General features: G+C 47.0%; 1 protein-coding gene across 4 annotated transcripts in view; it reads left to right on the top strand.

Annotated features, from left to right (window-relative positions):
* Nucleotides 1-26,453, top strand: part of FBN3 (fibrillin 3) — a 130,195-nt gene that overhangs the window by 81,231 nt on the left and 22,511 nt on the right. For all 4 annotated transcript variants that reach the window (XM_031610541.2, XM_090125837.1, XM_090125838.1 and 1 more), the window contains 22 exons: nt 5,101-5,253; nt 5,937-6,134; nt 6,779-6,922; nt 7,507-7,626; nt 9,859-9,984; nt 10,575-10,697; nt 11,384-11,659; nt 12,069-12,122; nt 14,668-14,793; nt 15,686-15,811; nt 16,610-16,729; nt 17,503-17,640; nt 17,720-17,770; nt 18,259-18,384; nt 19,033-19,260; nt 19,409-19,534; nt 19,894-20,022; nt 23,742-23,867; nt 24,792-24,917; nt 25,258-25,380; nt 25,668-25,793; nt 25,940-26,065. In XM_031610541.2, coding sequence (XP_031466401.2) covers nt 5,101-5,253; nt 5,937-6,134; nt 6,779-6,922; nt 7,507-7,626; nt 9,859-9,984; nt 10,575-10,697; nt 11,384-11,659; nt 12,069-12,122; nt 14,668-14,793; nt 15,686-15,811; nt 16,610-16,729; nt 17,503-17,640; nt 17,720-17,770; nt 18,259-18,384; nt 19,033-19,260; nt 19,409-19,534; nt 19,894-20,022; nt 23,742-23,867; nt 24,792-24,917; nt 25,258-25,380; nt 25,668-25,793; nt 25,940-26,065 — 2,991 coding nt within the window. The remainder of the gene's footprint in view (nt 1-5,100; nt 5,254-5,936; nt 6,135-6,778; nt 6,923-7,506; nt 7,627-9,858; nt 9,985-10,574; nt 10,698-11,383; nt 11,660-12,068; nt 12,123-14,667; nt 14,794-15,685; nt 15,812-16,609; nt 16,730-17,502; nt 17,641-17,719; nt 17,771-18,258; nt 18,385-19,032; nt 19,261-19,408; nt 19,535-19,893; nt 20,023-23,741; nt 23,868-24,791; nt 24,918-25,257; nt 25,381-25,667; nt 25,794-25,939; nt 26,066-26,453) is intronic.

A 26,453-nucleotide genomic window follows, 5' to 3' on the forward strand; every position in this document is an offset into this window, starting at 1 on the left:
TAAATAATGTGGCTACTGTTAGAACAGCATCAGGAGAGAGCAGAAGAGGCTACTACCACATGTGGCCCATATATCGTGGGGCACCCACATTGCCTATGCTGTGACTTTATAGTGGCAACCTCAGTATATCCCCATCCTTTTCCTCTCCCTTTTTAGTAAAGTAAACATCTTTTTATTGCATTTGAATAATGTCCTGTAGTTTCTGCAGCTGAAACAGCAAGACAGTGAGCTTGAGTTGATCCCAAATCTCATTAGCTGCCTTCCTCAGTGAGAATACAAACAGTGGCGTAGCTGGAGAAAGTCCATCATGGTTTGAAATGAACATTCATTGAATGATTCACCCACCTGTGCTTGACAGAAGGAATCCAGTTCCACATGCGTTCATAACAGTTTCATTCATCTAAAAGACAGGCTCACTGTTTTGCAGGCAGCAGCAGAATCTGCTCTAGCAGGCTGTGAGCTTAAAAGCATAGGTTTCAAATGAGAAAAAGACTTCCAGATGCATTTCCAGTCATGTACATCATGTCCCGTTGTTCACTGCAAGTCAGCACTCCAGCACATTGCAAGTCAGCACTCCTGCACATTGCTTTCTTTGCTCTTTTTTTCCCAATAATGCATCAAAGCTCTGACAGAGAGATTTGTGTCTTATCTTTCCTTGGGTAACATCAGCACATTTACTGCCTCACGTTCCAGTTAGGGATAGATTTTGTTTATTTTGCAAATTCCTGAGCTTGCAGGAGGTTGTGAGGATGTTGCTGCAGGCCTCACCTGACTGGGGAACCCCTCTGACTGCTTTGTCATTGTCCAGGAAGGGAAAGAGAAATAGGAAATATGAGGAGATACTATTTATAAGGCCAAGAAATGGCGACAGGGAAGCAGTGTGAGGGACATGGTCTCAAAATGGTTGATAAGGAGCAGGAGAGAACATGATAAGGAGCTGGAGAGACCACGAACAGAGCCCTGAACAACTCCCAGCAATTCCTAAGGTGTTAAGGGAGGTGGGGATGACTCATAGCAGGTTTGCTTTGAGATGTTCTTGTCTTCAATCTCAGCACTGCACCATGCATATGGTTATCCATGTTTACTTGAGAAGCTGCACCCATTGCTCTTCCCTCTACTACCAGCTCCCATAACGGTAGTGTTGGTGCTGCACCCACCTCTGCAGTTGCACTGCCCTGTGCCACTGCCAGTACCTCCTAGTGATGGTTTCAGCTCCATTGGCAGAGCTGTGTAAACTCCTTGGCCTGGTGCTCTGACTTTTTTACTATTCCACAAATGATTTCCATGAACTACTCATGACTAAGCCAAGCAGAATTTTGTATGTACATCAAGGGAACCCCATGCTCTGTGCAATTCCTTTGCACATACTTCTGTCTCTTCTGTTGAACCCCAATGAGATGTCTGAAAACCTAAAAAAAAAAAGTGCACTGATTCATGGCAGATCTTGTGCCCACCACAGAGATGATGTTCCCGTAGAAAGGGGTGATGTTGACTTGCCATGATGAATGTCCCCATACAGTGCAGGTTGTGGTATTCAGCTTGTTACAGGCATCAGGGCACACCTGTACCTCTGAGATACTCACAGCCACGAGTGCAGACCCTGGCAGACACCAGCAGGCAACTCCATCTCAGACTTGTTCCTGTCCCATAACAATGTACAGGCCAGACTCCATCTCCTGCTCCTAGTAAAGCCTTTTTTAATGAGCCTGGTTCTGAATCAGAGACAAATTCAGAATCAGAGACAAGCAACAAATCTGTGGCTGTGTCCCCTACTTCTGCGCACTGTGTAATCTCCTGTGGAATTTTACTTCCTTTCTCACCTGCAGTGTTATCTGACGTACTGACATCCTTGTGTCATGTTCCCTTATCAGCTGTAATGGGCAGAATAGAAGCGTGCTGGCTTTGTGCTTGCACCTCCAGCATGTGGGTGGTCCTGCAGAGGTCACAGAGGGACTGCAGGGACCCACTGTTCTTTCCATCCACCCCTGCCTCTGCCCAAGGCAGCTCCAGATGGGTTTTCAATTAGCTCTGGCCTTCATTTCTGAGAGAGATTATTACAAATTGCAGCAAAGACAGCTGAATTTAATAAACATTTGTCCAGATGAGTAAGGGCTTTACCATTCCCTCCATTACACAAACTAGTGTGACCTCCCTGCCTTGTCAAACCTGTCAGCAAATGTCTGTCTGCAGGAAACGAAGTTGCATTCTCCAAATCACTTCTTGCTCATTAGCTGGCTGGCTGTCACCTTGTATCACTGACTTTATGACAGCAATCATCCCACAAAAGAAAAGAAGGCTGGGTGGGATCTCTCCTCTCTAATACCCAAAGGATTTATTCCAAGCTAGGACAGTCAGATTTAGAAATCCATCTAAGCTCTGTCTTAAGCAACTTGTTAAGCTGAACTCACACTAGTGATTTGAGGTGGAGGGGTTCATGCAGATTTTCCAAATGATCCCACTCTTCTTCCCTAGTTTGTTCAGAGATCAGCAGCTTTTTGGACTATGTGTGATGTTAAGCCACCTGTCAAGGTGCTGTGGAAACACAACCTTCTTCTGCACTCAAGCAGCTGCTGCCAAAACCTTCAAAGGCATGGGCATTGCTCTGGTACTCTTGTCACTTGCCAGAGATCAAGGACTTGGGGTGGCTCAAACATCATATAGTTTCATTTGGATTAGCAGCTAATCCTGTGTTGCATTCAATCCTCTTGCTCAAATTTCCCTTCTCCAAGTCTGTTTGTCCTTCTGCAAGTCTTTGGTGGATAATGTTTGTGATTAGAGGAATGGTTAATGTTGAGCTCAGTGCTGCAGAATGCTAAGGAAGGACCTGCTGGTTTAGTCACCCTGGCTTTAAATGGGGTCACTGTCCTCTGCAAGTCCCTGAGTTGTGATTAGGGAAGAGATGTAACCACAGGCCACAGATCAAACAGTTCTATGCAATTAATTTCAATTATATTTCAGGAAAACGTCAGCCTGCTGACTAATATCAGTCTAGAGGCACAAACAACAAATCAGACCAGACTTTTCCCCCTCATTAATTTGCTTGAAAAACAAGGACAGGAGACGAATGAGTGGAAGATTCCAGGTTTTCCTACAGGGCTTGGTGCCAGACAAGGCCTGCTAGACATGTGAAAGACCCTCAGTCTCCTGGGTCTTGTCCAGAAGCCACACACACTAAACACCAGTGCCAGGTTTGGTGTCTGTGGCTTTGGCTGGGCTCACAGACTTTGACCACCATCCAGAGCTTGTTCTCGGGCCAGGCAGTGGGAACTGACCCATGACCTGAAACAGGCATCCGCTGGGAACGGGAGGCGATCCGACTGGAGGGGTGTGAGGTTGGAAACAACTGCAGTTGGTTAGAGAGAGGTGCTGGGACCTGGCAGGAGGTAAAGGACGTGGCGTGTGCCAATATAGCCATAGTGGGAAGGGGGGGAGGGCCGTGGTGGAGATGTGCAGGCCCACATGTGCAGGATCGTGGTGGCTGTGGAAAAGTAATTGCTTAGCACAACACTGGGCTAATGCTGGAATGGTTGTACTCTGATCCCTAGCATCACCAGCAGTGTAGGAAATGCTGATTGCCTTGGTCTGTCAGCTCTGTCCTGCAACAAGTGAAAACAGAAGGGAGTATGGTAGTCAAACAAATAGCAGGAGTGGGGAACCCTCATAACAGTAGCACACTGTTCTGGATTGTTTTTATCATAGTAAAGAAATTTTACTGGCAGATATTAAATGAGGAAGATATATCACGCTGGCAACAGCAATGTGGAAGACAAGCTGTGTTCCAGACGACCATGCATATTTTTATGAGGATGGCATCCAGGCTCTTGTTCATTGCTGGAGAAAACACATAGCTTTTGGTGGTGACTGTTGAAAAACAGTCCTTTGTAGCTGAGAATTTGCACAGTTGAATAGTGTTGCTGTAGTTTCTCTTGAAATAAATAGGAGGCATTACTTTCAGAGTGACCTACATGTGTCCTTTTCCAGAGGTTACAACCATTAAGCTACATCACAAGGCTCTCTCTTCCCAGAGAGTATTTCCCCAGATGAATTTGCCTCCTGCTCTGTGCCATTGCCGAGAGAGGAGAGTGTTACTCAGGCCATGCATGAGACTGATGCACTAGGCTCATTAAAAAAGTCTATTCACTGTAGCTGCTATCCTAACTCATCTGAGTTGAACAGAGGGTTTAAAGGATGCTGTAAGCAAAATCAAGTGTTTGGCCCTCTAGGTTTACTAAAGAGCCTTGTCTCCTTGTGTACTTTAGGCATTATAATCAATTAGTTGGTGTTTTCTGCATCCTGTTCTTATCAGGTCATGATTCCTCTGAATTGATTCTAATTCATGTCCTGAAGCCAAACAAGTTTTGCCTTTATATTTCTGCCTGTTGCTGTAACTAGATATTGACTGACTCTCATTCTGCTACTTCGTCTGATTTGGTGATACTTTAATTGCATTAAGGGTGTTTCCAAATACATTGACTTCCATTTTCACCAAGTCTGCTTTGTTTCTAGACTTCACTGGAGGTCTGAATTACTTTTGATGCAGTATTTGAGCCATGAAATGGTAAGGAGAGGCTTTGTCCCAGTCCTTGTTTAGAGGTGATGAGGAGGCTCCGAAGGGTCCCTCAAGCACTGTTTGTGGGGCACTTCCTTCTTAGACCACAGCCTAGAAACTCAAGTGTGAGTTAAAATCAAATGATGATGAGATGAAGTGGAGGATCTCATCTATTTTCTTCTAAGTGAATTCAGCCAAAATCTGCTGGGTCAGCTTGTTCTTCCTGCAGGGTTCAGGACAACAGCCAATGGAGAAAATCCAATGGAAAGGGGTTTGCTCACCTACTGGTTCTTGGTCAGGCTGCTTATAGCATATAGGAAGCTAAATGGGAATGTGAGATCCAATCTGGGAGAAGGAAGCTTGCCCCCAGTCTCAGTGTGCTCTAGATGAAGGTGGTGAACATCAGAATCCGGGAGGATGAGGAAGAACAGAAGTTCAGATTTGGATATTAGACAGCAGGAAAAACTCACCAATGGAAATAGTCCCTTGTGACCTGAGAGTACGGTGAAGTCACCCTCTAAATTGTCTCCTTCTCCTCTTTTTCTCTGCAGACCAACGAGTTGGGACATGTTTCTCTGCTTTGATTGGGGGCCGCTGTGCTGGGGACCTTCCTGGCCAATACACCAAGATGCAGTGCTGTTGTGACTCAGGGCGTTGCTGGGCCATTGGTCAAACTCCAGAAATGTGCCCTGTCCGGGGGTCTGGTAAGTGCAACACAAAGGTTCTCCACCTGCTGCTGGGCCAACTTGTGGCTCTGTTATCCTGGTGACACCCCAGGGATGCGCAGACATGGTGAATTGTCATCATGATACCCAGAGAAATTTGGGTGGGTATGGGAATGATGGATCTTATGCCTGGTGTTCATTTGAAGGTGAGCCAGGTGAGTTCAGCCAAGGCAAGAGTTTATCCCCTTCCTCTTCCCCCTTTGCTGTCTGTGGCTTTCACCATAACACCACAACCAATTGGGCCAAACAACAGTGAGATCAGGCATCAGGAGGCAGTCAGAAGGCACTACGCTGTAGCTATCTATATCTCTCTGCCTTTTTTCCTTTATCACTGGCAAACTCTCCTCTGAGAAGGGCAGAGATTTACGGCCCCAGTCTGGCAGCCTTCTGTGTCTTGTCCTTTCCTGCTTGAAAGAAACTCCTGGTACCAGCTGCCCATCACACCACAGGAATCCAAACACCCTGCAAGCTGTATCTTATCATTTTTTCTAGTGTGTTGGGTATTACAGCCGTCCTCACCAACCTGCTGTGTTCCCGTTAGCACCCACCCTGTCTGCTGTGTGCCTCTACATCCCTTTGCTTCTGTTCTCTGCACTCTGGCAGAGGCAGGAAGGGTTTTATTGCTCTCTTGGACAAGCACTAAGGCAGCTGCTTTGTTTCAGATGAGTACCGCAGGCTTTGCATCGAAGGACTCCCAGTCGTGCCAGGGTTCCCTGGGAGCTTTCCAGGAATTCCTGGATTCGGGCCCAATGGTGTTGGGCCAGGACTCAACGGGCCTGGAGGCATCGGACCAAATGGGGCAAATGGACAAGGCGGAATCCCAGGCCTGCCTGGAATGGGCCCGGGAAGTTCAAGCATCGGTAATTAAAATTACTGTCTTACTGTGCTGTCCTGGTTTGGCTGCCTCTGTCAGAGCATACGCAGCATGTCTGCCTGTGTGCCAGCCCAGTCCTCAGCCGTGTACACATGAGCAGAGCACTAGTGCTGTTAGCCAGATACAGGGTTTATTTTGACACCGAGGGAGTGATGGGATGTGATACTAATGCTGTGCAGAATACTGAGCCCAGAAGGAGATCAAACAGTGTCTCCTGGCAGAGCAAGGAAGCTGAAGCTGGCTCCAGTGCGAAATAACTTTCTAATTACCAAACAGGAATGATGCTCTAACATCACTCCCACCCTCTCTGCTTCCCCTAAACAAACTTTTTTTCCCACTGTGTCAGACACTCTTTTTATACACATCTCTGTATAGCTCCTTGCCAAGAACTGAGGCTTGTAAAAGTGCACTGGATGTCAATAAATATTAATCCCATTCGTGCTTGCTGTGCAATCCTGAGCATGCCCTTAGGGTGGGGATACACTGGGTATCACGGTGCCCACAGAGAGTTCTGATGCAGCTGAGTTTGTGCCTGCAGCACCATGGTGGATTTAGTGATTCTGCTTCAGGGAGAAAATAAAAGGAAGGGAGCTGTAATTCTCTGTCTGATGCCACTTCTGTGCTTTCCAGGGACTGCGACTTTAAATCAGACCATTGACATATGCAAGCATTTCACTAATCTGTGTCTGAACGGACGCTGTATCCCCACCCCATCCAGCTACCGCTGTGAGTGCAACATGGGCTACAAGCAGGATGTGCGTGGAGAGTGCATCGGTGAGTGGAATTTGCTGGATACATACAAACACAGGTCAGCCCCCAGAGTGCCCCAGCACCATGCCTGTTCCTGATACCACCTTGAGCTGATGCCCCAACAGTTCTCATTCTGGACAGTTCCTCACAAGGCTGCATTGGGCTCATGTCAGCTAATGAAATTGGAAGAAGATGGGAAGTATTTATCTGTCCAGCAAGGATGACAGTTTTCCTCTGGTAGCCATTGGCTTAGCTGCTTGACAGTGCTCGAACATCATCCCAGCGTAGAGCAAATCTGTGTTCCCTCTGCTTTGCTCAGTGGGCAGAACTTCCGAAAAGAAATGCAAGAGGATAGATTGTCCAGTCTCCCGACTGTAGATCCCTTTCTCTGACTGCACTCTTTTTACATAATTGTGTACTCAAGCCTGATTGGCCTTATCCTCCAGCAGCTCCAGGTCTGGGCTCCCCAGCACAGTCTGACTGCTTTCTCCCTTGCTGGCCATGCTGTTCATGGGCACAGCAGCTCATAGAAGCTAGACTTTCCTGGAAGCTCTATGTGAGGTCCTTGCATGATGGTGACTCACAGACTTATGCTTTTCTCCTTGCAGATGTAGATGAGTGCTCCAGCAGCCCCTGCGTGCATGGCGACTGTGTGAACACACCTGGCTCCTATCACTGCAAGTGCCACGAAGGCTTCCAGAGCACCCCAACAAAGCAGGCTTGCATCGGTATGTCTTTTCTGTGTGCTGCACCAGTGTCAGCAGGATTATCAGGGAGTTAGGTGTGAAAAGAGAATGTAAAGGGAAACAACAGTGACAAATTCTCAGCACCTAACAACTTCCCAGCTAGGTATGTGATAGCATTCAGATCAACTCAGTTGAGTTGTCAGCAGTGTCTGACAATCTGTCTGGGAAAAACAGTTTCTTCTGCCTTTATCTATCATAGAGTTGGCTAACAGCAATCCAGGAACTTGTGGAGTCCTCTTAAAGCGATTAATTCTACTTTGAGATGATGTTTTCTTTTGATAAAAAACTAGGATTTTGAGTAATTTCTGTATTAATGTAGAAGTAGTGGTTTCTAGCGAAGATTTGTCAGCGTCTTGCAGCAAAGTGGTACTTCAGGTGAGGTGCTATAAAAGAATTATGGGAAGATAATGTCCCATGTGAACAAGAAGAAATGACAAATTACCCTCTTAATGGCTGACCTTTGTTTTTTTTATTTTGCAGTCAATGGTTGGTCCACTTCTTTCGTGACTTAGCACAATGCACAGAGCAGGAATTTCTTACTCTGGCTTCCTCTTATTCCAAGGCTGTGTTTTTGGTATTTTCTTTTTTTTTTTTGTAGCCTATTTCTTGTGCAGCATTACATAGATGGGGTCATATTACAAGGAAAAGCTGCAAGGTGAGGCTAGGAGAAATGTTGAAGTGGAATACAAACAGTAGGTCTTAGTAGGGTTTTCAGGAGATCACCTTATTTCCCTCCAGGGGCATGATATCAAATGTTTCTGATAAAGGGATTTCCAAAGGAACTCCCAATGGCCTGACAATGTGAAAGCCTTTTCCTAATTTCCAATCTAAATCTTTTAGTTGAAAATTAAGCTGAATTCTTCCTGGATGTTTCCTCCTAGCCACAAAAATGAGCTCATCACTGTCTCCTTTTCAGCATGTTTTTATGTGCTGGGAAACTGCAACCTGCAACCCCTCTGATACCATCTCCTGTCTAGACAGCCTCTCAGTCCCTTCTTATAAATAATCACAGAATGGTTGAGTTTAATGTTTCTGATCGTGTCATCATCCTTGTTTTTACGTTGTCAACTTTCTCCATTTTGTCTTTATCTTTTCTAATGCATTGTGCTAAATTGGATGTAGTTCTCTACCTGTCACCTCTCTAGTTGTCAGGAGAAGAAACTATCCCACGCAGCTTACACAGTGCTATTCTGTTGCTATAGCCCAAAGGAGATTTCCTTCTGTTCTAACCATCCCATTTCATCTGTGATTCAGATCCTTTTCTGCCAGGTAACTTCTCCACCTATAACAGAGTTCTACAAAGAGTCTGTATCTCCCATTGGTATGGGGACTGTTGACTTCCCGTAATTTGCTCTTAGAAGGGATCACCCTTTCCTTCCCAGCTTTTGATAAAGGATCAGTATCAGTCCACTACCTGAGATACCCTCTTTGTCTTTCATGTTTAGCCATAGGCATTCAGTATCCTGTCTCCCTGAGGGAGTGCACACCGTGTTCTTGATCTGTGACACAGCAACTTCCCTGCTGCCATACTTGTCAACTACATTGTGTCCAACTTCCTGTCCAACTTCTGTACCCCAGCTTCTGACTGAGGATGTTAGGTTGGGTGTTAGGAAGAGGTTCTTCACCAAGCAGGTGGTTGGGCATGGAAAAAACTCCTCAGGGCAGGGTCACGGCCACTGGAGTTCAGGAAACATTTGGACAACATACTCAGAAATATGGTCTAATTTGTAGGTAGTCCTACAAGTGTGGAGCCAGGAGCTGGATTCAGTGATCTTTATGGATCTTTTCCAGCTTGGAATATTCTGTTCTATTCTCTTCTGCCTGCTGTTTCTTTTGCTAAGGCATTGGGACCACATCTCTGAGGCAGTAAGTAGTAGGACAGAGTCCATGATTTTGAATGGATTTATTGCTGTTACCATGGGCTTAAACAGATCTAGGATAGTTTCAGATGTAAGGAACGCCTGGGGACATAATGTTGATAGAGACATCATGGAAAGCCAGAAGTCCCAGAGCCCAACTCCCAAATGTAGTGCTGCTCCCAGAGCATGCAGAGAGCTTTCTTCGCATCTTCACCTTCTGCAGTTTGTACATAGTGGAAGTATGTGATCCTGGAGAGACTGAGAGCATTTTTCTGGTTTTCTCATGGAGCAGATAAGACTGGAACTGCTCCATAATCCATCTGCCACTAATTTCCTATGTTTATTTCCTTACCAGATATTGATGAGTGCATCATGAATGGAGTGATGTGTAGGAATGGACGCTGCGTTAATACTGATGGCAGCTTCCAGTGTATCTGCAATGCTGGCTTTGAAATCACCCCTGATGGCAAGAATTGTGTTGGTAAGCTGTTTTCTGATATGCTGTCATTCATCACCTTGGTAAGGCTGAGGCTGAAACTATATCCTACATGGGGACTGGTTTTTACTTCAATCTGAACTTCATAGAATCACTGAATCATAGAATGGCTTGGGTTGGAGGGGGCCCCAAGGATCATCAACTTCCTTCCTTCTGGGTAGACACTACCATGACAGAGTGAATGGTGAAAGAAGAGATGTACTAAACAAGGAAAGCATTTTTATAAGGGTGCTAATGCTCCTGGAGTCTTCCTTGGGGTTTTTTGAGATCCAGGACCATGAGTGGGGATGGGTATGCAAGAAAGACATTCTCCATCACCTTGAGAGCTGCTTCCTCCAGCAGCTAATGTACAAGTCCTAGTGCAAGCTGGATCACTGACAAAGGTGCTGAAAGTGGTAGGGATGCATCAGGACAGCTCTTAGAAGAAGTAGCGGTGGGAATTCTGTCTTGATGATTAACATCTGTTGCCATAAGAAGCAATTTGACTACAGGATGGGTGACAGAAGTGTCTGAGCACAGGAGAATCCTGCTGCAGCTCTCAGACTCTGCTCATGTTTTCTGCTTGTCCTCCCCAGATCATGATGAATGTGCCACAACCAACATGTGCCTCAATGGGATGTGTATCAACGAGGATGGCAGCTTCAAATGTATCTGCAAGCCAGGTTTTGTGCTGGCTCCCAATGGGCGCTACTGTGTTGGTACGTACGTCTCTTGGTCTCTGCCTTGCTCTCTTCCCACCTGGCCATCCATGTTGCTGGGGACTTGCAATGGGTCTGAGGCCAAGGGAAGCTGAGAAAAAGCAAGACTGTTGCCATGCATCCCCTTCTCTGCTGCCAGAAATTCCCCTCTTCAGTGGAATGGACTCAAAGGAAAATGTTTTTGCAGCTCCACTGCATCAGTGCAATTTTGAGTTTAAATCCTCTTTCCATGGAAGGTTAAGTAGACCTATGAGACTCTTTATGACATACATAGTGTGAGCTGACAGCAGTCTTCTCCACATTCTCACCAGTCTCTAGAGTGTGTTCCATGAGGATTTGTTTGTCATCTGCCAAAGGCAGAGAGTTCAGGATATGAAGGCAGAGTGGAGAAAGGAAGGAGAACTTAGCACTTCTCTAATACTGCTGTGACACAGGATGAATTCTCTAGCTCACTGCTCTGTTAACGTAGGAGGGAGCAGACCCTGCTGCTCTGAGAGGGACTGAGTCTCAGAAGATGTCCAGCCCACTTTTCCTTTCCTTGAATCATCTGTAGGGTACATGATGCTTCAGACTGACCAACTGACTCCCCTGTAGACTCCAGATCTCCACGCAAAGTAAACCAAAGCCCCTTTCTGTGTCTTCCTGCCCAAGGTTTGCTAACAGCCACTTTTTGGTTCTTTTTCCAGACATTGACGAATGTGAGACACCAGGAATCTGTATGAATGGCTGGTGCATTAACACAGAGGGCTCCTTCCGATGCGAATGCCTTGGAGGCCTGGCTATCGGGGTGGATGGACGAGTCTGTGTGGACACCCACATGCGCAGCACATGTTATGGAGGCATTAAGAAGGGCACGTGTGCCCGTCCCTTTCCGGGGGCAGTCACCAAGTCTGAGTGCTGCTGTGCGAACCCAGATCATGGCTTTGGAGAGCCCTGCCAACCCTGCCCTGCCAAAAACTCTGGTAAGCTCCTTTTCCCATATGGGTTTGCAAAAAGCCAGGAATGTGCTCAGAGACATTGTGAGTCTGTGATGGGTTGTCAGTGAGATGCCCTAGAGAGCCTGGCAGTGGTATGGTAAAGACATGGGCAGGGAGAAAGAGACAACACCTTGCAGTCAGCACATTTAGGTTGGATCGACAAACAAACTTTACACTGATCTCATTGCAGGGATTCTCACAGTTTTGGATTCCTAACTATTCCTAGAAGAGTATCAGATCTAAAATACGTATTGCATAAGTGTAAACAAACTGTTTGGAAGCCCACAAATGATACTGTAACAAGCAAACTATAAATTCAGTGTTTCTCAGCATTAATTTAACTGTACTTAAATTGTCCAGAAAAGCTGATGACTCTACTGTGCTTTCTACGTAGCTGAATTCCAGGCACTCTGCAGCAGTGGCATTGGAATAACAGCTGATGGCAGAGGTACGTGCATCCCACATACTGTATTCTAAATAGACACATCTAAAGTCACTCTCAGGTCTTTCTTTCAGCTGCTTTTAGCTGAGTGTGCATTCATCTGTGTGACTGTGGGAGCATGCGTCATGAGAGACTTAGTGCTGTGGAGGAGAGTTAAAACGTTGTGCATGTGTATGTGAGAGCTGCTGGTGAATAAGTGCAGGGGAGGTTGCATAGCATGGTGGGTGTAAATGCATGCAAGAGCATACCTCTGTGTTAGTAAGAAGTGAGATGTGGGCTTGGGAAGAAGGGGAGAGAGGTATTCTTTGTCTTTTCTCCTCCCTGCAGCACCGTGAGTTAATGTTAAGTAAACATAGTATCATAGAATCTTTCTGAGTTGAAAAGGACCCTCATCTTGTCCAACTCCCCTGCAATGAACAGGGACACTACAGCTCCATAAGGGTGCACCTGTTCCAATGCCTCACCACACTTATTGTAAAAAATTTCTTCCTTACATCCAATCTAAATCTCCCCTCTTTTAGTTTGAAACCATTTCCCCTTGTTCCATCAGTTTGAAACGATATCAAACATCCCTGAGGACTGGATATTGAATCAAGTAGTTGATTTCTGGCACCCTACTGGAACTACATTACTGGGGGTGTGCACACAGAGTTTGACTTTATGCCTTGCTTTGGTAGGAATAAAGAACATGACAGTTACATCCTCTTGCTCATTTCATTCCTATGCCCTCCATCTCCTAGGCTGCAGAACAGGAGGGTTTGCAGTCTCCCAAGGAGTGGAAGCTGAGAATGCATGTTGTGCTGCATAAGACGTGTTGCCAAGGGACTGATCTGCCAACCCTGGGCAGTGCTTGCATTAGCAGGAAGAGCGCAAAGCAGCTGGATAACTACAGCCTTTCAAAACCTTCCAAATGGGAATGAGCCAGAGGCAAATCACTGGTGACTTCTTGGGCTTCCTCCCAGGGCACCGTTTCTTGGCCAAAATTGTTCTCAGGCTGATGATAAGATCCATGCAAGATGCTAGTGTCAGACATGCTCTGGTCAGCCTAGGATTGTCCATAGCCAGGATTATGTATATTGAGCACCTCTCCAGATTTGCAGCTCCCTGTGGATATAACTGAACTCTGACAACATGGAGACTAAGACCAGCAGTGTCTGGTGTCTGGGCAGCCCTGACGTCTGGGCTTACCATGTGGGACTATGGCACTGTGAGGATACTACTATACTAACAAAACTTGCTTTATTCTGTTGGAAGACTGTTTCTTGCTATGGTAGAGTCTCTTTGCCTGGCAACCAGAGCTTTGTTCATAGTAAGCAGGAGGAGCTGCCTGCCTGGATTCTACCCCTCTACCTTGCTTTCTACATGTATAGGACACACGGTTCTTTAGCAGATGTAGCACCCTCCTCTTCAGGACACAGCTCCACTGTGGGGGGAAATAGGAGGTTGGTGATGGCAGACATCTCTGCCTCTCACTGCCAGACCACTGCAGACCTCAGCCCGCTCACCATGCACATGGGTTGCTGTGGCCTATGGTACCCAGTGCACATCACTGCAGAGCTGCCCCAGAATTTTGTAGGCTGGGGAGAGTTTATCCAAGGCAGTTTGGAAGTCTTTGAAACTGAAGTTTTTGTACCTTGCAGGCATTGGCTCATGGCACTAGACTCACCCAGACATAACACACCCCTCATTTCCTTGCCCTGCCACCACCACACACTCTTCAGAGCCCCTGGTCTTCACAGGATGCCAAGCTGTGCCCAGTCAGTTCTTTGTGTGAGCAGAAAGAAAAGAAAATTTACTTGGACCTGATCAGTACATGTTCCAACCTGGCAGCTTTGTGGTCAGGGAGTCTGTGCAAGCGCTCGGCTTGAGCACCATGGCTGGGCTAGGGGCTGCAAGGATTTGGTGCCATTGGAACAGCTTTGCTGTGACCATCTAGACATGGGCATGATCCTTTGCTGGCTCCACTGCCCACAGGGTGCTCTCCAGCATGTCTGGGTAATGTTATCCCCATTTTGCCCTCAGCAGTGGACCCCCACAGCAGGGCTGTATATGCATAAGCAGGTTGTCCATCATGCTCTGTGCTTATCCATTATCCTGCTAGGAGCACCTTCCCAACAGCTTCTTCTTCCCAGTTCTTCCAATGAACAGGACACTTAAATGGTCTGACCTGAGTACCTGGGACAGTGATACTGTCAGGAGACTCAGGAACAAAACAGAGAAACCTAGGCATGCTTGGTGTGGTAATACATCTGGGTTCATCTCTACCCCTTGTCCAGTTCTCTCCTGCTGAGCTCAGAGCTCTGTGCTGGATAAGTGGTGCATCCCCAGCACTAAGTCACACAGCTCCAAAGCATCAAGAGGAGAGCAGTAAAGCTTCCCAGGACCTACTGGTTTATACCAAGGGGTAGGTAAGCTAGGAATGAGGGATTTCTGCAGAGGAGTGACTCAGATGGCCACTGGCATCAATAAGCAATGAGGAATTAGAGTGTGGAAGATTTCTGTGTCTGTGGTTGGCCATGATCCATCTAATTTGTCCTCTTTCACTACACAGACATCAACGAGTGTGCCCTCAACCCTGACATCTGCCCCAATGGCATGTGTGAGAACCTGCGGGGGAGCTACCGCTGCATCTGCAACCTGGGCTACGAGTCTGACCCCACGGGCAAGAACTGTGTGGGTGAGTTTGGGGCAGCCCGGGTTTGGTGTGGCATAGGGAAGCAGCAACTCACTGCTAGGAGAGAGATGGTACAGATGCAGCATATGAAGCTGTGAGGCAGTCACAGACCTTCACAGCACAGCTGCAGAGGATCTTGAGGCAGTACAGCAGCTGATGCCCTGCAATATCCCTACCTTGTCCCAGTGGAAAAGGACAAGGAACTACATGAGAAGTTGGGTGTGTGGGATTTAACACACTTTTCATGTTGCGTTGCTTTAAGGATGGAACTGGATCTCCTTCTCACTATCTCTGAAACCTTGCTTTAGGATTGCTCAGGAGGGGCAGGCCCCTCCGTCACACAATTCAGGCCACCCCAAGTCTGATTGAGGAACACCATATCACCTGCTGTCCACCTTCCATTGACTGGATAAGGAGCTTGGATAGAAGGGAAGGGTAGGTGACCGTAATCACAGGAGTTCTGGTGGAGGAGCCTTCCGAAGTGACCTATTTCAGTCTCCTCCTTGGAGCAAAACTGTCACCAGCACCTGGTGTCAGGCCTGGAAGCACCAGCCCCCAAGAGAGACAAGGGGAGTGAGCTGTAGGAAAGATGCTAGGCTGTGTGTGATGGACTAACCTACCTTAGAAATACCACCCAACTCAGCTAAGTCCCTGAAGAGGTGCATCTCACTGCATAGTGTTGTTGCAAACCACTGAAAGCAGTCAGTGTGTGGAAGATGATTGTTTTGTCTCATCTTCCTTCAGTTTTTGTCTGTAGACCTGTGTGTATTCACTCACATACTTTATATCCTCTATAGTGTTATCTGGGCATTTCTCTGCCTCTCAAACTGCCAGAGCGCTGCAGGAGGGCGCACACTGGTGTTGTAGCTCAGAAATCCTGTCTCTCTGCCCACAGATGTTGATGAATGCACTGTCAACCGTTTGCTGTGTGACAATGGGCTGTGCCGCAACACACCTGGCAGCTACACCTGCACCTGCCCCAAGGGCTTTGTCTTCAGGACTGAGACAGATACCTGTGAAGGTAATGTGACCCTAAGGCAACAGAGAGCATCTGTGTAAAGGATGAGATGTGTCTTGTGATCCTGCCTAAAAGGAGCTCAAGGTTCAAAATGGCTTTGGTTCTCTTTTGACTGCAGTGGTTTGTACTGGAGCAGATCCAGGCTTTGGGATGTTCTTTTTTTTAGGGGGGGGGGGATCTCACTCTTCATTCAAAATAGAAGACATCCAAACCCAAAAGATGCTGGCCTTTTGGTAACAGAAAACTAGAACAATTTCCTCTAGGCTCCCCAAATTGTAGCTTAAGTCTAACCAAAATTACAAGTTTTGAGGGTTTAATTGAAACCTTACAGCATGGAGCATGAGATATTTGTTTCCCAGCCACAAAGCCCCAAAACAGTGGCACTTTACCCATGTGTTTAGACAAAACCCTCATTGTCTGTGACAAATGGCAAGTGCTGTGTAGACTCACGTAGCTTATGAAGGCCATACTCAATGCTATGACTGCTCCACCTTAGCCAGGAGCAGCCTGAGCAAGCGAGTCCATCATTCCCCCATGGTTTTTATCATTAACCTCAATGCATCCATTCCCTCAACCCTGAAGAAGCTCGCTGTAGTGGAGTGTGCTATCAGTGCCTGTTCTCCTTGAGATGATGCATACTTGAGTTGTACGTGTAGAATTTGAATAACCTGGGCTGGTGATCCTCTGTACAGTGAAAATCCCCCTTCTTCATGTTCTTTGCCTCTCATCTCTCCAAGTACCTGGCCCAGAAGTCTGGGTCCTATGGCACTTACCACAGTGACAGTCCCTTTCTTTCTGCAGATATCAATGAGTGCACCTCTAATCCTTGTGTGAACGGTGTCTGCAGGAACAATGCTGGCTCCTTTGCTTGTGAGTGCTCCCCAGGCAGCAAGCTGGATCCCAGCGGCACCATTTGCGTGGGTAAGGATATGGCCTTCTGAAGGCAGATCTGGGACACTGATACCAGCCCTGCCCTGCATCACCTTTTGCAATCCTAGCTTAGGAATGGGGATATCCATTGAGGCTTTCTTTTTCTCACCTTGCATTTATTTGCTTGTTGGTAACAATGAACATCTCTGTCATGAGTCCAGGAAGCCTGAAAAGCTGCAGCTCCCAGCAGTGCTCCAAGCACTGTCACAGAGAAATCCATAAATATACTGCAGCAAGACAAAGAGCAGACATGGGGTCTGAGGAGATCCTACAGGGCATCAGGATGGTGGGTTCTTATTCACCAGATGGATTTGTAGTGTGCTGGGATTAAGGCATGCCAGGATAAAGCGCATCCCTTGTTATCAAGATGGTGAGCTGGTCCTTGCTTCCTAGATGGTCAGCCCTTTGCAGAGCACTGATGTGTGGTGACCTGGGATAGCAAGGCAGAGAGACCCAAAAGAGAAAGAGGATGGAAATAGGAAAAGGGGAGAGACACAGAACTGTTGAAATAGCTGTATCAGAGAGCACAGATATGCTGTTCTGCAACAGTGGTAGGACAAGGCTCTGAGGAAGAGCAGAGTTCGGGTCCATGCTACAAAATCCTTCACTCCACAGCCTGAAAGGTAAAGTGAGGCCAAGAAGCGATAGTCACACACTCAGAAATAGTTTATCCTACTTGCTGCTTGTGGAAAGCTGGCTGTTGTGAAGCTAGCAACCTTGGCCAAAGACCGCTCTTCACTCATGCCTTGCTTTTGCTCCTGCAGACAGCATGAAAGGGACATGCTGGCTGAACATCCAGGATGGACGTTGTGAGGTGAACATCAATGGGGCCACGCTGAAATCAGAGTGCTGTGCTACACTGGGAGCAGCATGGGGAAGCCCCTGTGAGCGCTGTGAGATTGGTAAGGTTCTGCTTGGCAGGAAGGCAGGCTGTAGCCCATTTCTCTGCTAACAATCCTCACGTTTCCTGTTCTCTTGCAGATACTGCCTGTCCCCGGGGCTATGCCAGGATGAAGGGGGTTACTTGTGAAGGTAAAGTGCTGCAGGACACAGAAGACTTTTTAATTGGGAACATAGTCATTATTTATTTGCTGTTTTTATGCATCTTTGAGTTTGGACACAGCCTGACAAGGCTCTGTGATTTTTGTGTTTTCTCTTGTTTTGGCACCTGCTCTGAGCACTGCAGCTGGAATATGGCCAGAATGTAACACCAGTGTGTTCAGACACAGTATTGATGTCTGTGAGCCCTGGTGTTTCTCTGTCAGCACTATGCCAACTGTGGACCTGTGCTACCCTCTGTCTGCTCATCTCTGACACTGTGATACAGCCTTCTTGCAAACATCTCTGTGTGTGGCTGTGGCTGTGCCTAGAGGGTGTTTTTCAATGTGACAAGCCACCAGCCACCAGTTTTTGCCAGTTGGGCAGCTCTAGGCTCTTTCTGGATCCCCAGGAGTCCCTCTATGCCATGCTAGTCGTGACTGTGCCACTCTCATGCCTGCCTTTTGCTTTGCTGCCAACAGATGTGAATGAGTGTGATGTTTTTCCTGGTGTCTGCCCAAATGGTCGCTGTGTGAACACAGCTGGCTCCTTTCGGTGTGAGTGTCCAGAAGGACTGACGCTCGATGGCACTGCTAGGACATGTGTGGGTAAGAACACTTCATCTCATCCAGAATCTTGATCCTCATCAACCATCCCTACTTAGCCCCAACCATCCCCTATCCCAGCTGCCAAACCAAGCAACCCCATCAAAGCAAGTTTGCCACTGCTTCATGTCCTCATATCCAGCCAGTAATGCAGTCACTGTTATTAGGTAGACTTAATGAGTAACCAGTTCTGTGTGCTGCATTTTCAAAGGTCCACTGCTTCTGATCATGGTTGGCTATTACAGTGATTAGACTTTAAATAGATGATGTAACAGTATTAATTAATGACCCTGCCCTGCAGCCTTAGAGAAACTTCTGCCTGCTTTCTTGGCACGCTATGATAACCCCGTGCCCTCCATAGGCCATCTGCATTACTAGTTCCCCTGAAGAGCCCATTCTGTGCCCCAGTACCAGCAGTCACAGACCAGCCACATCCATTCTAATAATCTTTATTAGCATCCCAGCAAAGATGGCCATATCAAAATGGTCCATGTCTGGGTATTGTATGGAGAATGCATTCCAGCCCCAGTCAGAGCTATTTCAAGGACAATGCTAACTGTGCCACAGAGCTGTTGTTCCAGAAAATGGTATCTCTGGCCTTCCCAGAGATCAGGTGCTGCAGGAAGGGACTCAGCTCTGCTCTCTCACCAGATGTGCGTGTGGAACAGTGCTACATGAAGTGGGATGAAGATGAGTGCACAGAGCCTCTGCCGGGCAAGTACCGGATCGACATGTGCTGCTGTTCTGTGGGCTCAGCCTGGGGCATCGATTGCGAAGAATGTCCTAAGATTGGCTCTAATGAGTACAAGGCCATCTGCCCAAGGGGACCTGGCTTTGCCAACCGAGGGGACGTGCTTTCAGGCAGGCCCTTCTACAAAGGTAAGAAGGAAGAGGGGAGCTGCTAATTGTAGGCTGTTCTCAGCTGATCTCAACTACAGCTCAAGGAAGCTGCTCCCTGCTCTGGGACCCTAAGTTCATTGCAGGCATCCCCTCCCTGAAACACTTACTGTTTTACCTTCTTGCACAGATGTGAATGAATGTAAAGTCTTCTCTGGCCTGTGCACTCATGGAACCTGTCGAAACACCATTGGCAGCTTCAGATGTATCTGTGGCAATGGCTTTGCTCTGGATGCTGAGGAAAGAAACTGCACAGGTAAGGGAAGAGCAACCACCCTCTGAACCACTCTTGTCCATCTCAGTGCCATCACTGCCTTGTGGGATGCTCAGCATGGTGGTACCCAGAGGATTCATGGCAATTGTTGTGTGGATGTGCAGAGAAGCCAAGGTCAGGGTCACAATCAGAAGGCTTCTCCATCTTTTGGGAAGAAGGATTGGTTCTGCACCAGAGAATTCTTCACTGCTATCTCTCCCTTCAGGGAGCAGACATCTTTGGTCTGCCTGGGTGGAGTCCAGGGCCATAAAATTCAACATGCAGGACAAGCAGTGCAATGCCAGCTGTAGCAGCGCTTGTAGCCTGTTCTGCCATGACTACCTGCTTTTCATTCCCCACAGATATTGACGAGTGCCGCATCTCACCAGACCTGTGTGGTCATGGCACCTGTGTCAACACGCCGGGCAGCTTTGAGTGTGAGTGCTTCGAAGGCTATGAGAGCGGCTTCATGATGATGAAGAACTGCATGGGTAAGGGCTAATAACAGCACCCTTACTGTTTTTCAATGGAGAAGAAAGTAGCTGGTAGCAGATCTGGTAAAGGTTCACCAAGCTGCTGTCTTTCTCATTCTTCTGGCTGCACCTGGGCACTGCTGATTACAAAAAACAGGACCTGGGCATGCAGAGGTGCTATAAAAAGTTTGATTAGCATTCTGTTCTTTGGTATCAAGCCAAATCTGTACATTGCCTTCTAGGGGTATCACAGGAGTCTCCATGCTGAAGTGATATCTGACAAAGTTGAGTTCTCTGTCTCGCTTAGATTGCAAAGATAGAACTGGGCTGAAGGGCAGCACCTGTGAGAGAGATAAAGGTCTGTGTGTGTGAGCTGAGAGAACCGTAGATGTTCCTGCGATGACAGCAAAGCATACGCAAAGTGAAGTCAGGGGTCCATGTGATGCAGCACAACCTCTCAAGAGCTAGAGCAAGCAAAGGAAAAGGCCACATCCCCAGCTTGAGGCCTGGACCCCTCCAAAGAAGGAAGGCAAAAATACAAATATGTAGCCTCTACTTCCTGACAGATTTTGTACCTTCTGTGGGCTGATAATCCATCAATGATAGTCCTGATAACAGGGGACACAAGTGGCAGCTTTCCCTCAGAGACATCTATTTATCAGGACTTTCTCAACTGGAAGCCAGAGCTTTTGTCCAGCACCTGGGCTGATGGTGCCTTCTGAGCAGGGGATGAAGATTGGCCAGCCAGGCCTCTGGGAATAGTATGTGTCCCAGGGGAGCATCCATGGCTCTTCTTGCCATGACATTGAGTGGGACATCATTGGTCCTGCCCTGCCATGGTGGTCCTGGCCACAATTCCCTCAGCTATGGAAGAACAGAGGTGAGCCCATACTGGGAACTCAGCGAGCCAGAAAGCCAGATTGAGTGTCTAAACATCCATTTTTGAACCTCTTACCTGATTGGTTTTTGATCAACTGCCTTCTGATCTTGTCTGGAACCATTGTCACTAACCCAAGAGCAGAGTCCATGCCTGGTGTTTTCATTCCTGTCATGTGAGGATACCACCCTTATACTTGGGGATTACCTCATGCTCAGTGGAGCTCTGCCAGGCCAGTAGCTTGAACTTAATGGCTTTGAGCTCCAATTCTCATACATATTTGGCTTTTTCTTCCGTGTGACTACTCAGCTCTTTATACTGCTTTTCAGCCTTTTCTTACACAACTATTAATTATTGCCACCGATTGTTTACATATTACATATCCACACTCCTAAACATACACCCATCTCCAGGCATGAGTGATATGGTATGTTCAACTCTTTTGTTTTCATATTCCATTGCAAAATGTTTCTCAACCTGTAGATCTTCTTGTGTAGTACAACCAGAATTGTCCTCCTGTGATTAACCTGGGTTACCTGCCCTAAATGCTGTCACAAATGCTACATTGCTCATTTTAATCCACTTACATGTAGTTAATAAAAGCTCCTGTCAGCTATATTAACGTTAGATCACTGCTGAAATTAGTAGACTTATTATTTCCATTCCTATACATAAATTTATCCATAGACATAAATGATACATACATGACAAATTTTGATCTCTGTACCACTGCTTCGCCTCCTTCTGTCATTGCACATCTTAGAATCACGTGCCATTAAATCAAATGCCTTCTTTAGCATCAGAAGATGGAGATGTCTCCTAAGTGCCATACATTACTCAGCAACAGATCACTCATTTGATAACTTGGGTTTCTTCCAGCTCTGAATCTTGCTGTTTCATCCAATTTTTCTGCAGTTGCCTTCCATTGAATCTTTCCAAAATGACTGTTAACCTGATCTCATTTGTCAGTGATATATAATCAACTGCTGTTGTTTCTACACCTTTCCTTGAGATTGGAATCTGCAGCAGTTTCATAGCAGCTTCATCCCTTGAGGAATGCACTGACTGCCCCAGTGCCTAGTCCCCCACATGTAGCACATACCAAGTCCTTCGTAAGAATTGCTGATAAACCAGCAGCATTCTTCTACCCTGCTCTTTTTCCAGTTATCACTGTCAAGGCTTCCCTTCACTTGTGCCTTTGATCATCCTTTATCCTCAAGTAATTTCTTTCTTCCCATCTGTCAGTTTCTTCTTTGTATTCCATCACTCGTCTATTTTCAATTCAATAATTTTTAGTTTTGCCTTAATAAGTTGCATCAACGACCATTCATCTCCACCAAGTCAGCCAGACTGTGGCTGTCCTCTGTCTCCTGGCATACCGTGTTCCTCCTTTCATCGGCCTAGCTAGACTAACTTGTTTGGGTAACCTAGTCTTAATATTATGCTTTTTCCGCTTTGGCATGGAATTTCAAACCGTATCAATTTGTGGCATGATCCGATACAATTTATTTATGTTTCTTATTTAGTTCTCTGCGTTCTTTCATATGTCTCATTGCTCTGCTATTGGAATGGATCCCTGTCTTTTCATACAATTTATAGCCTGGATTGCAGCATCTCAGGCTGATCACCTTTCTCCCACTTTTCTGAGCTACTGAGTGGGTCAGAGTCCCCACTGATGACTTTCTAACTTTCAGTAATGAGATTTCTGATGTTATTATACAAAGGCATTATACAAATTTCTTCCTTCCTTCCTTCCTTCCTTCCTTCCTTCCTTCCTTCCTTCCTTCCTTCCTTCCTTCCTCCCTTCCTCCCTTCCTCCCTTCCTCCCTTCCTCCCTTCCTCCCTTCCTCCCTTCCTCCCTTCCCTCCCTCCTTCCCTCCCTCCTTCCCTCCTTCCTTCCCTCTTTCCTTCCTTCCTTCCTTCCTTCCTTCCTTCCTTCCTTCCTTCCTTCCTTCCTTCCTTCCTTCCTTCCTTCCTTCCTTCCTTCCTTCCCTCCTTCCCTCCTTCCCTCCTTCCTTCCCTCCTTCCTTCCCTCCTTCCTTCCCTCCTTCCTTCCCTCCTTCCCTCTTTCCTTCCCTCCTTCCCTCCTTCCCTCCTTCCTCCTTTCCTTCCCATGTTTTTAGTTTCCAGCTACCACCAGTGCACCATTCCGTTGGTTCTCTTTGTGGTCTTCGTTTGTTTGCTTGTTTTCTGTTCATTGGTTTGTTTTTTTTTCCTTTTTTTTTTTTCCCTCCTTAATGCATTTATAAACTTTACTGTCTTACTTTTTTTCTTTTTTAGTGCCAGCAGCCAGGTTTTGTCTTAGTTTGGTTGGATCACATCACAGCAGTTTCAGCTTTTTAAGGAATTTCTCCAGTTTCTAGTAAATTCAGTCGCCTTGTACATGTGTAATTTTCTCAGATGTGTACAGATATCTATTTCCTGATCACGTGTGTGATACTGGGGCTGTCTCAAAGGCTGTTGCCAATGGAGTCTGTCTGGTCATCTTCTGTCAGTGATGCATTTTCCAGAGATCTCTCACTATGCTGACAGGACTTTTGGAAATCGACTAAGAGTGGTGGGATGGGAACTAGGAGCTCTCCATCCAGTCCTTGCTGGCTAATCTGCACAAAGCTAATATCTTATTTCCTCCTAATGTCACACTTTACATTTTGCTGAGCTCAATGCAAGAATTGCTATTACACTAAATGCAACCATTAGTCCACTGCACTCACCCAAGTCCTGTTAATTTGGAGATGTGCCTCTGCTTTATGATCTATCTCTGGTGATGAAGCTGTGGTGCGTGGCACCAGCATCACCCATCATCTGAAAAGCCCAGCTGAAGGGATCTGTCAGCCACTTTCCATGTCACCCTCTGCAGATATCAATGAGTGTGAGCGAGACCCACTGCTGTGCCGAGGTGGGATCTGTATGAACACGGATGGCAGCTTTGAATGCATCTGCCCCCCTGGACATGAGCTGACTTCGGAAGGGAACACTTGCGTAGGTAAGATGATGGAAAGCTATGTTACGACCAGAGTCTGGTTAGGATAATGATGTGGGGAGAAGTGAGTGTCATGCTTGGCCTGGGAATGTCCTTCCAATCCCTTGTATGAGTAGAATGCATTCCACCAGGAAGGGCTGAGGTTACTCCCAGGAATTCATTGCGTTTAGGATGTCTCTTATTGTAACTGCTGTTCACTGAAGACTGAGCAATAGGAATGATGCTAAGGAAACGGAAAATCTGAGTTTCCTTCTAACTGCTATATCTCTGTCTTTACCAGTAAATGAAATATCATTCCCTAGACCTGGAGCCGTATGACCTCTACCCATACAGATCTATACACCCTAACTCTTAACCTCCCAAGCAGGTTACACCTCAAGCAGGAGTGGTTCCTAGTCCCTTGTAATCTCTGAAGTGTAGATCCAGTGTGACAAGGTGTCAGGGGCTGTTATGTGTTAAACACCCAATTCGGTTTTAGTTCTCTTTAGGTTGTTTGCATGGCTATAACCTGTAAGCTGTGCAAAAGGCATGTGAGCAAAAGGAACTTGCCCGGTCTGAACTGAGGCTGGGTTCTAGCATGACCAGAAAGGAGTCTGTGGTTCAGGTTTTGGGGAATCATAAACAACACTAAGTAATGATGGGAGAAGACAGCAAATTGGGAGGATTTGCTGGCTCAGAAAGGATGGAAAAATGAAAGAGTGAAATCATACCAGCCCAGAGCTGGTATGGATCTGTAATCCTGACTTGAGGATCAGCCTGCTTTCTCATCTCAGGACAGAAAGTGTTTGAGAGTGTTTCAGGTCAAAAAGCAAGGACAAATCAAGTTTGGAAGCAGTAGTTAGGAGCACCCAGAGCTGGGTGCCAAATGATGCTCAGCATGGCATCAGGATGGCTGGCTGCTCAAAATGTTAATTCTGTCCACCACAGATATCAATGAATGCTCCCTCAGTGACAACCTGTGTCGCAACGGACGCTGCGTCAACGTCATTGGGACCTACCAGTGTGCGTGTGATTCAGGCTTCCAGGCCACGCCAGACAGGCAGGGCTGTGTTGGTGAGTGCTCTGCTTTGCCATATGGTGTGCCAAGACCTCAAAGCTCCTGGCCTTAAACTCCTGAGGTGCTCAGTGGGGTGCCTGAGTGTCAGCTCTGGATGACAGGTGAACTTTTTGCCTGAGCTGCTGCCAGACCAATGCTCTTGACAAAGGGTTCTAATCAACTATTGAGAGTTGACAGTGATACCTTCCTCTGTCATGGGGGAGCTATTCAGTAAGCCCACCACAAAGGCACCTCTCCCACTTTCTCTCTTTCCATACTGGCACTGTGTCTGAGCAGCTCTGCTGCAATGCATGTAGTCTGGATGATGACTCAATCAGATTCTCCTTTCTCCCCCAGATATTGACGAGTGCACCATAACCAATGGTGGCTGTGACACTCACTGCTCCAACTCGGAGGGCAGCTATGAGTGCAGCTGCAGTGAAGGCTATGCACTGATGCCAGACAAGAGATCATGTGCAGGTAAGCACTAAGCCTGGCTCTCATAGATCCTGTCCTGGCGTTCTCTGTGTCCATTGCCCATAGCACTGGCTTCAGGGTGAAAGGTTCTCATTTTTTGGGTGACTTCCAGAGAGGTGATTTCTCTGTACTACTCTTTGCTTTGCACCTCACTTTGGGACCCCCAGTTGTGTAACTACATGACTTGTTACACAGCCCCACCTGTGACTCCCTCCTGCTCCTGCTGCTCCCACAGTATACTTTCCCACACTCTAACATCTATGTTTCAGCAACAGTCTCCTTCTTTCTAGATATTGATGAATGTGAGGATAATCCAGACATCTGTGATGGTGGGCAGTGCACAAACATCCCTGGGGAGTATCGCTGCCTCTGCTTTGATGGCTTCATGGCATCCCTGGACATGAAAACTTGCATTGGTGAGGACAAGGCTGTGCCCTGGGCACATGTCAGCACTAGATCTGTAGGCTGCTGTTGGAAAGAGAGAAAGATGGCAGCAGAAGCTTGCCCAAGGGTCAGAATATGGTTATTGTGGTGGTCAAAGTAAATCCTTCTTCTTCTGCAGATGTGAATGAATGTGATCTTAACCCTAACATCTGCCTGCATGGCGAGTGTGAAAACACAAAGGGCTCCTTTATCTGTCACTGCCAGCTGGGCTACTTTGTCAAGAAGGGAACCACAGGCTGCACAGGTGAGAGCACGCCAGACCTGGAGCTAGGAGTGCTGGTAGGAACCTTCACAAACACCCATAGCAGCTGCCATGGAGGGAACATCTTCCCTTTGATGGGGATACTGTGGGCACCTAGGAATGTACTCTGTGCTGGGAGCCCCTGCTGGGCAGGCAGACATTGGCAGTAGGGAAGATTTCTGACAGGGTAACACTTTCCTATTCTATATCTGAATCAGGGACCTGCCGTTCCTTTTATCTTTATATTCCAGTGGGGAGTACAGATCAGCTCTTCAGTTCAAGGATATGAACCTAGGGCAGCCTCTTGCACAAATCACCTTGTTCTCATTCCCTGGGGATCAGGCTTCCAGGAGCCATCAGTGTCTTGAGCAGTTAGCAGGATGTCACCTGG

Source organism: Phasianus colchicus, chromosome 28 (assembly GCF_987193195.1).
Source record: "Phasianus colchicus chromosome 28, bPhaCol1.hap1.1, whole genome shotgun sequence".
Classification (NCBI taxonomy): domain Eukaryota; kingdom Metazoa; phylum Chordata; class Aves; order Galliformes; family Phasianidae; genus Phasianus; species Phasianus colchicus.